The sequence below is a fragment of the Pleurodeles waltl genome, chromosome 11 (genome assembly GCF_031143425.1).
Source record: "Pleurodeles waltl isolate 20211129_DDA chromosome 11, aPleWal1.hap1.20221129, whole genome shotgun sequence".
Taxonomy (NCBI): domain Eukaryota; kingdom Metazoa; phylum Chordata; class Amphibia; order Caudata; family Salamandridae; genus Pleurodeles; species Pleurodeles waltl.
The window spans coordinates 545,891,119-545,904,544 of record NC_090450.1 but is presented as its reverse complement, the minus strand read 5'-3'; the positions used below and the strand labels follow the sequence as shown (position 1 = coordinate 545,904,544).

The following is a 13,426-nucleotide window of genomic DNA, read 5'->3' as shown; positions in this document are numbered from 1 at the left end:
GTCACCCCTCCCAAGCCCAAACCGAAACATGCCCCTTCCAAATCCGAGCCACCCCACCACCCATGCACCCCTGAGGTGCCTGCCTGTCCCATTGATGCACCTATGACGTGGAGGCCTATTTGGTGTCAGGAGTCAAGTTGGGGCCATGATTTATGGACAATGTGTCCTGCATTTCTGGACATTGGGCTTGCCATTAGCACATATTGTATATAGTTTATTTTTATATTTTGTTGTACAATACAACTGCCCACATTGCTGTGGTTGGCAAGTTGAGATGTTTGTCCTGGTTTTCTTCTACTTGGTGGTGTGACATCTGTGTGCAACAGTGTGTGAGGTCTGTGTAAGGGTTGTGTCTGTGTTGTTGCATGCGCTGGGTAGATGGATTGTGCCATGGGCATGCTGTAATGTGTCTGACTGCTTGCTTGAGGGATTGTATGGGGCGTAGTGTGCGTCCATGTGTATGGTGCTGCATGTGTGGATTTCCTTGATTGTTGGTTGTACGTGATGTGTCACCTGTGTCATTGTTTGGATGTGTGTTCACTGCTATTGATTGTGTGTCATTGCTACATACAGTTCATGGTGTGTGTTTATCTGTGGTGTTGCAAAACGTGCCTTTCTATGCCTGCGTTGAGGTGTTTGTGGTCTAGTTGTCGTTGTGTGGTTATGAGGTGTGTTAATGGTGTTGGTGTGCGTTGTGCTGTGTGTTTGGCATGTATCTGCTTGTGTGTGTATTGGGTACTTGGCATTGACGTATTTTGTGTGTGCCTGTGTGTGACCTTCGCTGTCTGTGCATGGAAGGTGTGTTATGTGTGGGAATGTATCACAGCCATTTCCTCCACTCTGTGCTAGGTGTTCTTACGATTGTTGTCTTCGTCGTTGTTGGTGGCCCTGAAGGTGTATGGCGGGATACAACGGTGGGAAGACTAGCAGTTCATTTGCCATAGCGGCTGCGGACGCGCCTCTGTGCCTGGAGGTGGGTATCTCCTTTTGTACTTTCTGTTTCTGCCAGGTTTTTCGTTGCAGCCAGTCCACCACAGATACCCTGGCGGTATGGTGACTCAGAATATGGTAGACGGGACATTGGCTTCTGCCAGCCTGAAGTTGCCTTCTGCTGCCGGATGCTGCTCGTCGGTGGTGCTGGCGGTACTGACGGTGAGTTGACTGTGTTGCATTGGGTTCACCGCCTTACTCGTTGAATGGCGATCTGCACCACCACCATGGCGGCGGTCAAAACACCGACGCCGCCGTGGTGGTCAGATTACCGCCAAACTTGGAATTACCACCTAAGTCCCCAAGTCCTGTAATGGCCCCCACAAAATTTTTGTTCAAGTTGCAGCCAGCCAATTAGAGTGCTCACTCCCAGGGGACACAGCATCCTCTGCCAATCAGAATGCTCTATTTTTAAAAGTTGAGTTTGTGGGACTCTCACAAGAGTCTCTCAAATACAACCATCCAGATACACAAATCTCTTTGGACCATAATTTCTCCTAGACTGTTGAACGGATTTACACCAGATCAGAGAAAGCACGCTTTATTGAACAAGATCTAGCTTCCAGCAAATTTTGAATAATTCCTTTTAGCCATTAATTCTTTTTAGCTGTTTTGGTTCTAGCCTTTTTCAAAAATCCTTATGGAAATTGCATGGGGATTTTGCATTTAGTGACCCTTTTTCTCGTTGCCCAGTTGACCAATCACACTGGCACACTGGGAGGATTCTAGGTACTATGGCGGTCCACTATAGATTTCCCCACTGAGATTTCAAAACATGGTGAGAGGCTTTGGCATGTTGTAGGCTGTTAAGCTTTGCTTATTGTAGGCGCTCAGGACATTATGGTTGACCTGAAATAAGGTGCCTCCACTGTAAATTGTCAGCATTGTAGGCAATAAGGAGGCCCTGGATTAATATGGTTATTAGCATATAAAGACCATCCTCAGAGCACTGGTGGGTATCTAGGGTATAATTGTGACTCTCACAAATGGTGCCTGAAAGCTGCTATCTTTGGCATATTAACAGCATCCTTGGCATTTTCTGACCATGTCAGGCCAGTCTGACATGAATATTGTGGCCAACCATGGCTTCTGAATTGCACGTTGGAATAAGACAGGTCTTCCTAAAATAATTACAACCAACCTACTCTGCTACTGTGTAGAGGTGTACTAGCCTGCCAATTAATAGGCATCGTGTAGCAAATCCAGTCAATTCAATATTTATCATGTAACTCACTCAATAAGTGTCATATAAACATATGATCAAGGTGCCTTAAAAATTAAAAAACGTTATTTTCTTAAACATTTGTGTTTAATTTTCCTACATTAGATTACGACCCTCATAATGACATTGGCGGTAAAAACCACCTTTCGGGACAGCGACGGCCGCCAAAAGACCATTGCCGCAACTACCATCCTTCCGCCACATTATGACCACAGCTGGATTTCCATCACAAGGAGGGACGAAATCCGGCTGTGGCCATACTGGCGGATGGTGGTAGGGTCTACCGCCATGGATTTCGTGGCGTTATCAATGCCACGAAAACCATGGCGATAGGCAGGGACATAATTCTGCCGGTGGCAAATGACGGCCGGCGGCCTGGAGATGGTTATCTCCAGCTGAGTGGCTGCTACCGCCATGGCGGTCAGAGTGGTACACTGGCAGGTTGGCTTCAGCCAACCCGCCAATGTCATATTGTGGCAGTAAGTACCGCCAGCCTGTTGGCGGTTCTACTGCCACACATTAAAGCCGACAGCCAGGCTCATAGTGACCTTCATAATCTTCTGCACTGAGTGACATATTAAATGTAACAGTTTTTAAAACATAAACTTAGAAACATTTACGACATCCAGTCACACCATGACAACCCTGCCATAAGTGAACCAAGAAGGGGTTGTTTTTCATGTGCACTGTACATTTTATCGATATTGTATTAGTTATTTAGCCATATTGCAGTCTAATAATCTATCTTACAGAGGTCCTGATATAGAAAACATCTTAAGGTGAATTACTTCATGGCGAATCCAAATATGGCAACAAAAGCAATTAAAGCATAGTAAAGAAATGGAATTGTGTTGATTCACACAATTTGTTCAAGTGCAGAAACCAGCACTTTAGCCAAGGATTATTGGTTACGCATTGTGAAATTAAGGTCCTGGATTGATGTTCGTTCTCTCTTTCACCAAAGGGCAATACTTTGTGTTTAAATATTTCAGGAACTACATTAATACCCAGTTTTCAATAGCTAAATATACCACATATTACATCAACCTAACACAACACGTTAATTCCTGAAACGCACAACGTTAAGTGTAAGGGTTGAAGGACACTGCAGGAATGACTTACCATCTCAATTAAGACAATTACTTAAGTTAGAAAAGAATTAAACCTTGGCGATCCCACCGAATGTACCAGCCCTCAATTCATTGATGGAAATGCACCCAGTGTTGCCAAAATGCATGTAGTGAAAAGGTGAAATCTTTAGAGCAGGTCCTTATCATAGGGGCTGACTCCAAGATATTCTTTGCAAGGAAGGGAACCTGTGTTCATAAAGGTTCTTAAATCAAAGGATTGTCCACTGAACTATGTTGTAAGAGGGAGGCTGGCGTTGAAGGGATTCCTTAATAAGTGTGGCTAATGTTTCATGGATCACATTCTTTCACATTCAATATTGGGAAAGTAAGTGAATGAAGCTCACCTGGACCGAGATGTGAGGGTCATCCCCAGGGAGACTAACATTAAGTCCGTCCTTCCTCCATTCCACCAGCGCCATGGGATAAGCCACAATTTCACACAAGAAGATAGCATCCTGGCCAGTCTTGTTGACCTGGTCTCGAGGCGGAAGCTTGATTTCTGGCTCTGCAATAGGAAACACAAACAGCTCAGACGACTCCTTGGAGAATTTGAAATCCAAACACACCACTACATAAAATCAAACAGCAGAACCATGTTGGATACCTTACTGAAATAGCTAGGGGTGCTGCAGGTCTCAGCTGAGCTGGGTAAGCTGATCTGTGTTTAAGGTTCCAAGACTAAAAACATGATATAGTTCAGGAATGAGGTGCACTGGCTGGGGTGTGTAATGGTGGTGAATTCTGATAGCAGGGGATGCTGTAAGAGAGGACTGTGGAAAGTGACAGAGCCGTAAGTGAACCACAATAACGGATTGGCATAGGATATAGTGCTCATGATTGAGGATTGTTTGCTGTGTTGTTTGAGAACTTTGTATGTGCATTGGATTCGCTCAAAGTGGTCACAATTTGCACACCGACGTTTAGCAAATTCAATGGTATTTTGAGAATTTACCTGTTTTAATAGGTGGGTTTGCAAACTACCTAATCATAGTGGGTCGCAATGGACCCACCTCATGAATATTAATGAGGTAGGTAACAAATTGCGATCCACTGCAATTTTCTACAATGACACAGATCACCATGTCTGTGATAGCTTTAAAAGAAAGCAATCACTTTGTTTTAATGCAACCCATATTCTTTAAAAGAAAAATGGGATGTATTGAAAAAACATGAAGACCAGTGCCTACTCTTTAGAAAAGGTTTTGTCAACATTCACAAAGGTGAAGGTCGCCCTAAGTGACCCCTTCACATTTGCAAATGGGTTACCACCTCCCTTAAGGTGTTGATAAAATATTAAGCTTTTGTGGGCAGATTTCGGTTGAAAAACATTAGTACATCCTATTGAGTCAATATTTGAAAGGGACACCTTAAACATGTCCCATCGAAATAGCGATTAAATATGGTATCCAAAATTCACGTAGTGATGTGGTAACCTGTTAACAAATCGCTAAATATGTTTCGTACATTCAAAAAACTATTTTATTGGTCGCAAACCAGCAACTTACTGAATTGCGGAGTTTGCGACCAGTAAATGCATTCGTATATCTCACTCTAAATAAGTAGAGGATGTTCGTGCACTAACACTGTTTGGGCCCCAGTCCCAGAGTAGAGGTGCTTTGGCTGAACTGTTCTCATAAATTAGGGTTTATTGTTATGGCAAGATGATTTAAAAAGAATTGTAATGCTTGTGTGAGTGAATATATTGAAATCGATGCTCTAATGATAAAATGTTGTGATGCTAGTTGAGGGCATTCCTTTAATACAAGCATCAAATTAAGGATGATGTTCAATTTTAATTAATGTATTTTTAAGAAATAATGTTTAAGTTACTTTTTAAATGGTGGGTGTTCCAGGTAAGGAATTGGATGCATTAGCAGAGACGCCAGTGAACTGCAGTACTGAAATAGTAATGGCGGCTACAGAATGAGGCATGTTGGCAGATCCTTGTCTGAACCCTAATACTGGAGTAGCAGAAGATGTTGCAAGTCAGAATTAAGTTGCATTTGCTGAGCTCTGCCTTGTGTTCAAGAAGGTAGCTATAGGCCGGTATTACAGTGCACTGGCAGAGCCATGTTTCATAGGGCCTGTTTACGACTTTGGCGGAGGGGATTATTCCATCCCAAATGTGACGGATATCCCGCCCGCCGCATTACGAGTTCCATAGGAAATAATGGACTCGTAATTCAGTGGGCGGGATATCCGTCACATTTGAGACAGAGTAATACCCTCCGCCGAAGTCATAATCAGGCCTATAGTCACAGAACTTTAGTGGAAGTGCAGGACTTAGGTATGCGATAGATATGAGATAGGTAGGTATGAGATGCATCGGTAGAGCTGTGTGTATATTTTGATACTAGAATGGTGGGATGGAACAGATCGAATATTGGGTGCAATTGCAAAGCATTTTGAGGGTTATTAGGCTATGATTTAAAATAGATGGCAACAGATTGTCATGCTTTCTTTGGGTTAAGTCGTGCCTTTTACATGCAAAATAGATGAAGATGTTTTCTAAAGGTTATGTGTGCTATAACTGTGTATTGATACGCATGATCAGCTTTAAAGTCAGGTACTACACAACTAGCATTTGGAAGTTGATTTTGCGACATTGGGGTGTGTTATACCCACAAATCTAGGATAAGGCAAGGCTAGAAAGGAAGTTATGGCAGACTTGTATGATGGCGATAACACTAAAATAACAAGAGAGCTGTAGTGCATGCAAGGATACCTTGCCTAGGTTTATTAGAGCTAGGTTTCAATATCTCCTATTTGTGCCCCATCATTATGAAACATGTAAAAATCTCTATAGGCGTGCCGGAAATGTATCAAAATAAAAAAGTTATGATGGATTAAAGTGTATAGTTACATTAAAACAAACAAACCAAACAATATTCTCAATTATTATATGCCTTCGGCTTCATGGGAAAGCAATAGAGGTAAAGAGTAGTGATTAAGAAGGGTGGTTGGCATACTTGGTGAGAAAACCATGCCTGTGTGAGGACATTGTTGGAAATAAAAGTTTCAAGCATATATAATGTCTTTCAGGGACTGTCATTTCCCAACCCTACTACCATAAAGATTCTTGACAGTATTGCAACTAAAACAATTTGTGAATGGACCACAGCATTACGTTTGCATTTGGGATGGATTTTAAACCTACTTAGAAGTATGTGGCTCCTTTTCTGGAACTATGCACAATTTGCTGATTTACTCACAATTTATTTATTTGATTGAGTGACTTGGTAATCGTCTACCTTCATTACATCAAGAGTGTGATGTGTGTGCCATTTGTGACTAGCCTAGCATCTTGTAAATGCTTTTTACATAGTAGGTGCATCTAGAAGTATCACTCCTGTGGTTGCAATATTCACCAACTAGATCAGCATGTGCACCCATTTGTTCTCATAAGCCTATGACAAAATCAGGTACCTTTAGGTCTTACAGAGCTTTCACAGTTACAAAATACAATAATTCTATGTACTGAAAATCAATCTTTTGGGAACATTCATCCCAATCTGAAATTAACTGCCAAGCTATACTGGATGCACATAAACATTACTATGAGTAACAACATTTGATGTTAAAAAAAATTATATTCTAATGAAGTTGATGGAAATGTAATTTTGGGTAAAACAACACTATTGGTGCTTTACAGAACCATAATCTCATAAATATTAGTTATTGTTATGGCAACACATACCCAAGATGATTTAAAAAGTGTGACAATGTTCGACTGAGTGAATAAATTAGAATGGGTGATGTAATAATAAAATGTTGAGATACTATTTGAGGACATCTCTTTAATACAAGCATCAACTTAATGATGATGTCCAATTTTAAATAATGTATTTTTTAAAAAAAATGTTAATATGTGTTTTGGTGAAAGTAATTTTTTGTAAACAAATGTCTTGCGATGTCTCTCTTTTAGTCAATGCCCAATGGCAAAACATTTTTGAAATTCTAATGAATTAAGGGAGGATTAACTAAGCTTGATTTAAACAATCCATGTTCTAGTTTGGATCTGGTTGGGTTTACCATGGAGGAAACATCCCAATCCTTGAAAATACTACATAAGGGAAAAGCCCCGGGCCCAGATGGCATTCTGGTAGACGTACTTGTCACTCCCAGAGGTCTGGATACCTTATGTGAATACCCTAAGTAAAGCTATTCTGATGGGAGAGGGTATCCCTCCATCATGGCGAGAAGCAACAACAGTTCCAATTTACAAAAAAAGAGGACAGAGATTTCCCAGAGAAGTACAGGCCAATAAGCTTATTTGACATCAGTCAAAAGTCCTTTTCAAACAAGTTCTAACCAGGTTACATTCATGGATTAACGACGATCAGATTCGTGTTGACTGGCAGGCAGGATTTAAAGAAAGGGGTGAGCACAGTGGACCAAGTGTTTAGGTTCAAATTACTATGCTGGAAATATTTGACTTTAAAACGAGATCACCTGTACGCCACCTTCATTGATTTGAAGGCGGCATTCGGTCTACTCCCACGGGAGCACCTCTAGAGAGTCTTAGATAGTTACGGTCTGGATAGCGACCTTTTAAGGCTAATAAGTTACATGCATGAATGCACCTTTGCAAGAGTTAGGTGGACCTAGGGGAGTGACCTTACCAGCCCAATTCCCATTGCGACAGGGGTCAGGCAGGTGTGTGTTCTGGCCCCCACATTGTTTAGTCTTTATACAAATGGCACAGTGGACCAGTTGGCCGAGTGCAATCATGACACCCCCAAACTAGAGGGTAAGCCTGAACCAACTCTTATGTTTGCCGATTACACTTTGCTGATACTAAGAACCCCAATGGGATTACAAAATGAACTAGATTCCTTTGTAGCATTTTGCAAAATGAGGGGGCTCGAAATTAACCCAAGGAAATCAAAGTCCATGGCCTTAAACCACACAAATCTTTTAGGGGGAAAATTACTATTGAGGGTGCTGCCATAGAGCAATTCAGGCAATTCGATTACCTAGACATAAGATTAACAGAGAATCTATCCTGGAGCCGGAACTGTGGAGTCACTGCAACTCATATAGAGTAACCCTGAATAAAACCAAGTTCCTACGCTCATTGTTACATTTACCTGGCAGTACACCCCTTATTCCACTTAAATTTGATCTGGCTCTAAACCAAATACACTGTGTATTTTCGTTAAAACCGCTTCTATATTGGGTGCGCTTAAGGTCCTCCGAGCATTTGGGCTCTTATAGAGCAGTTATATCAGAGCTATTATCTATTGACAAAATGGCATCAACTCCGTGGCTAACATACATTAAGGACCTGAGCATTGGATTAAAATGGAGGAGATATGGAAGTGCCCACAGAGCACAACGAGAAACATGGCACAGCGTGTAAAGCATCTCTACTGGGAGGCGGTATTACCTCAGATTTGGCAAGACCAGACGACAGGCAAAAGAACAAGCAATTTTTGCAGTACCAGTGCTCACCTATATTCGAACACTATATGGATAGCATATATCCAGCTCAGGCCAAAAACCTGTTTATTAAATTTAGACTAGGGTTCCTGTCACTGAATTCCATCACCTCCAGATGGAAAAAAGATAATGATTCAACTAGTTTTTGCCCTTTTTGTCCAACGGAAATAGAATCCTTAGCTCATTTTATGTTCTTTTGCCCAAGATATAGAAGTTCAGGAGGAAGTGGATCATTCCCCTATGTAGGTCCCTTGGTTCCCTGAAACACCAGGAGACGCTCCATACACTAATGAAGGACACAAGCGGAAAGCTAGTGTTCACAGTTGCCAGATTTTTACAATGTGCCTGAATTGTGAGATCTAGGGAAACTCTCAACCACATAAACCCAAAATTCTGTACCGTGGTAATCGGTTGCAATTTGAGATTATAATAGTGTTTATGCCACTTTTCTTTTATTAAAGTTGTAGCTTCTATTCCAACAGTACGCATAAAATTACCACGCTGGGACATAGATGAGGGATCAGCCTATGACAGAATGGTAACTGTTGCTAAGAACCCAAAGTTACAAAATGAACTGCCAGCGTCTACTCCCATGGGGTACTTTTTAAACTTGGTACTAGCTATTTTATGAACTGTGATCTATTCATTTAAGGTTTTATGCGCTGTTAAACATGCTGTTTCTTACGATATTATTTATTTTGTAATTTATTGAGTGTATCATGCTTTGTGGCTCTAGCCGGAATAAAGCTAATAATAATAATACTAAAAAACACTCCATGTCCCTTTGTGTATGATCACTGTACCTTATAGAACAACTGTTGTCCTTCTCGAGAGACAATTGTAAATAAATAATTACCATGGTTTCCGTTCTACTTTGGTCTTCCTTGCTTTCATACTATTTTTGATTGAATGGCTTCCAGGAAAACCTTTCACTTATAACGTCTTCTGTTGACTTTGATAATTTACCCAGCACTGCCATAAACAGTAGGACGTGTTGTCCAATACCAATCATGGTAACAGTGATGTTACACATCCCAAAGATGAAAAGCAGTGTTCTTCAAATTAGCACGACTTGCTGAATGTTCCACATACAGCTCATGCATGTTTATCAGTTGTGTTTTGAGAGTAGACAATCATTTTTCCTTATAGCTGTAGTCTTCACTATCTAACAGACAGCTATCAATTATTAAATCCAGGCCAGCAATAAAATAATTCCTCAGGTTAAGAAGTCAGCATTTAGCACAGTATATAAATGAAATTGCTTTAACTTTCAGGATTTTAAAGGGTTCAGTGCATTTCTCTTTTGTAACACTGGAAAATCAAAAAAGAGGGCACAAAGGGCATGAAAATGGAAATATTTAGCTTCCCCATTGAAATGTATGAGGCAGAGTGCATTTTAAAGCAGAAATACATATTAAGTGATCGATGCTAGATTTCAAAATGTGAATGTTCCTTCAAACACTGATTGAAATAATAAGGAAGTGGACATTATATAAAGCCGGTCGTCGGTGTGAAGTGTACAGTATAAAAAATCATCTTGCATATTGTGGCTTCTCACAAATCTCTCTTCGTTTGAAGTTCTGATTTTCCTAGCGAGAAGTTGAAGAAAATGGTCATTTTATTGAAGGCACTGAGACATGGATTTTGTTTTATCTTCTTCACCTACTCTTCCTTCAGTAAATAGATTCCCCAATGGAAAAAAGTCTGTAAGAGAAATAAAAGAAAAACCTTTCAAAAACTATACTGTCCATAAATGTTAAGTCTGTTTGTGAGTCCGCTCCCAACCACCCAGTGAAAAGTGTTGCTATTAAAATACAACAAATCTCATAAGGCCTGTTTTTGATGTCTTTCCAAAGATCAGTTTCTAGAAACCAAAAACGTCAATTAGAAAAGTCTAACATAGATATCCTTGATGAAGAATGATTAAAGTCAACTAAAATTTCTACTTCCTGAAGTCTCAAATTTATTATAAGGCAACAAGGTTTACCAATACAGAGCAATGCAGCACTGAAGATGTAGATATCTTATGTTCATATGATATAACACCAGAAAGTGGATACAAAATAATTAAATTCACACAATTCAGTTAAAAGGGATTGCACACAAGTGGAAAACCTACATCTCAGTGCATTTAATATAATATAACCTTGTAATCTGCTGCCAATGGGTATACTGGTTGCTAGAGGCCCTAAACCCGAGTTGTAGGCCTTAGCTGCACGCACAGGCCTTCAAGAAGGGAGAGGGTCTTTAACAAACAGTATAGCCCAAGATTGAAGGATAATAAGGTTATTGGAACATTCCACCCAGTGACAGTAGAATGTTCTAAATTAAAAAGGAGAAACAGGAAGACAAACATTGGAATGTTAGAACAAAAGGCTTATACCAGCTTTTATTAGCCCTGAGCCACTTCATTGTCTTCAACAGAGCTCTAACTATTCCGAAGATATAATTAAGATTTAGTTTCAACGATGGTTGGAGAAATCAGTATTTTAAGTCAATAAGGCAAGCCATACAGAGTAAAGTTTGCAGGTCCTGGACTTATGAATTACCTTTTGCCCTGCATTCACTATCAGTTTCAGTTTAAAATAAAAACAATGAAAACAGAATTATTATCAATTTCTGACCATTATCAAATGTCTTTAAGAATGCTTATGAGAACACAGCTCCCCGAACGAATAGGTTCAGGCAGAAAAATAACTGATATATTTTATATATTGATTTATACCGCACTGTCACCAAACCTCTGTATTGTGAATAAGAGGTATAGTGATCAGCCAATTTAAAGACATTGAATTTACCAACCAGGATGGAATACTACATTGGAGTTGACAGGATCTGAATGTCTGACATGCAATCACAGCAGATGTCAGAAGCAAGAATTTAACTTACCAGGACACCATACCTGTTGCATAATCTAGTTTAACTACAGAACCAAGACCGAATTAGAAAGTGATGAAAAAAATTATTAAATAAGTTAAAATTGATAAGCAACAGGTGTATCTAGCAACAACAGCTTTAGCCTCATAAATCTTTATATATATTAGAAAACTACTTACTCTTTTTCGTTATTAGGAAACGTTGTATATGTAATATTAATAGAGCAATAATTGAGGTGTCATGAACCTTAAAAATTAAGAAATATTACAGAATACAGTACTCCCTCCCACCTTACTTAAGCACCACAAATACCTAACAATGTTCAAGGCAGATCTCAAGATTGTTTACTGCTACAAAGATACTTAGGACTTATGTGAAGGTGACTTCTTACATCTGATCTCTCCTTATACTTGCTTCCTTGTTTTTTTTCTGTATATTTACCATTCTTTCCACTCACTTAAATTTACTCAATTCCATTTTATGTATTTTTATTTCCACGGTGTTGCTTTCTTCTGTATGTTGTAGGTCCCTGATTCTCATTGCCATAGATACCACGCCCTAGTCAATCTTTATATTCCTTGTATTATTCTCCCCTCTACATTCCGCTCCAATGTTGACTTCTTTTTCTCTGAGCTGAATTTTGTCTGATGGATACCTCTCCATTTTGAAAAGCACTCAAATGCATGTGAGCCATGTTTGTGCTATATAAAATTACATACAGAAAAAAAAGATAAATAAATATTAAACGTTTCTCATTTATAGAACCCTGGCACCGCATATTCTTTTAAAATAAATTGAGCATAAGACCATATAGCTAAAAACGTTTAATTTTACAAGATTTTCACATGCAGACCATCGTGAAAGTATTAACTGACAAAACTATCCCAACCCCCACCCCCAAAAACCTAACTACCCCGACCTCCCACCCCCAAAATCAAAAGTACCCCTACCCCCCACTCCATCCCCCAAAGGCAAACATCCCCACCCCCACTCCCAAAAACCAAACTATCCCGACCCCCCACCCCCAAAACAAAACTACCCCAACAAAAAAACTATCCTGATACCCTCAAACCCCCACAACCAAACTACCCTGATCTCCTACCCCCACCCCCAAAAACCAAACTACCCCACCCCAAAACCAAAAGTACCACGACCCCCAACCCCAAAACAAAACTACCCCAGCAACCCACCCCGCCCCTAAAAACAGAACTACCCTGATCCCCCACCTCTAAAACTCACAACTACCCCAATCCCCCCACTGTGCCCTTAAAAAAACAAACTATCCTGACCTCCACACCTAAAAACTACTCCCCTAACTCTGCCCCATCCCCACTTACCTGACCGCGGCCTCTCCCGATGCACTCTCCCTTTTTCTGTGCCTTAACCACGCATGTGCGTTGTTCAGCACATGTGTGGTTAAGGCAGAGAAAAAGGGAGTTGTTGTTAACGTAAGCGTGATTCTGCTTGCGTTAAAAACGTTGTTGTGGTTCCTTCCTCATTCTTCTGTATGTTTCCCATAAAGAGTTCTTTTCTCTAAACAAATATTCATTAAAAGAAAGTCCTCTGAAAAAATATAACTTCATCTGTGCCTTGTGCATTATTTCTGTGATGTTATTGTTCTCAAAGTCACAGTTGTAAGCATAGTGCCTGTTGTATGTTTGCAAGTTTCTTGGTGACAGACGGATGCGCCTTCAAAACTTGGACCTGCAAAGGAACATAGAACATGTGCGAGCTTCATGGTTAAATCCCATTGTCTGTTTAAATC

The 13,426-nt window shown here is 40.2% G+C and overlaps 1 protein-coding gene across 1 annotated transcript in view; it reads right to left on the bottom strand.

Annotated features, from left to right (window-relative positions):
* Positions 1-13,426, bottom strand: part of LOC138265874 (kazal-type serine protease inhibitor domain-containing protein 1-like) — a 92,569-nt gene that overhangs the window by 57,120 nt on the left and 22,023 nt on the right. Inside the window, exon 2 of the mRNA XM_069213993.1 lies at positions 3,687-3,847. Coding sequence (XP_069070094.1) covers positions 3,687-3,847 — 161 coding nt within the window. The remainder of the gene's footprint in view (positions 1-3,686; positions 3,848-13,426) is intronic.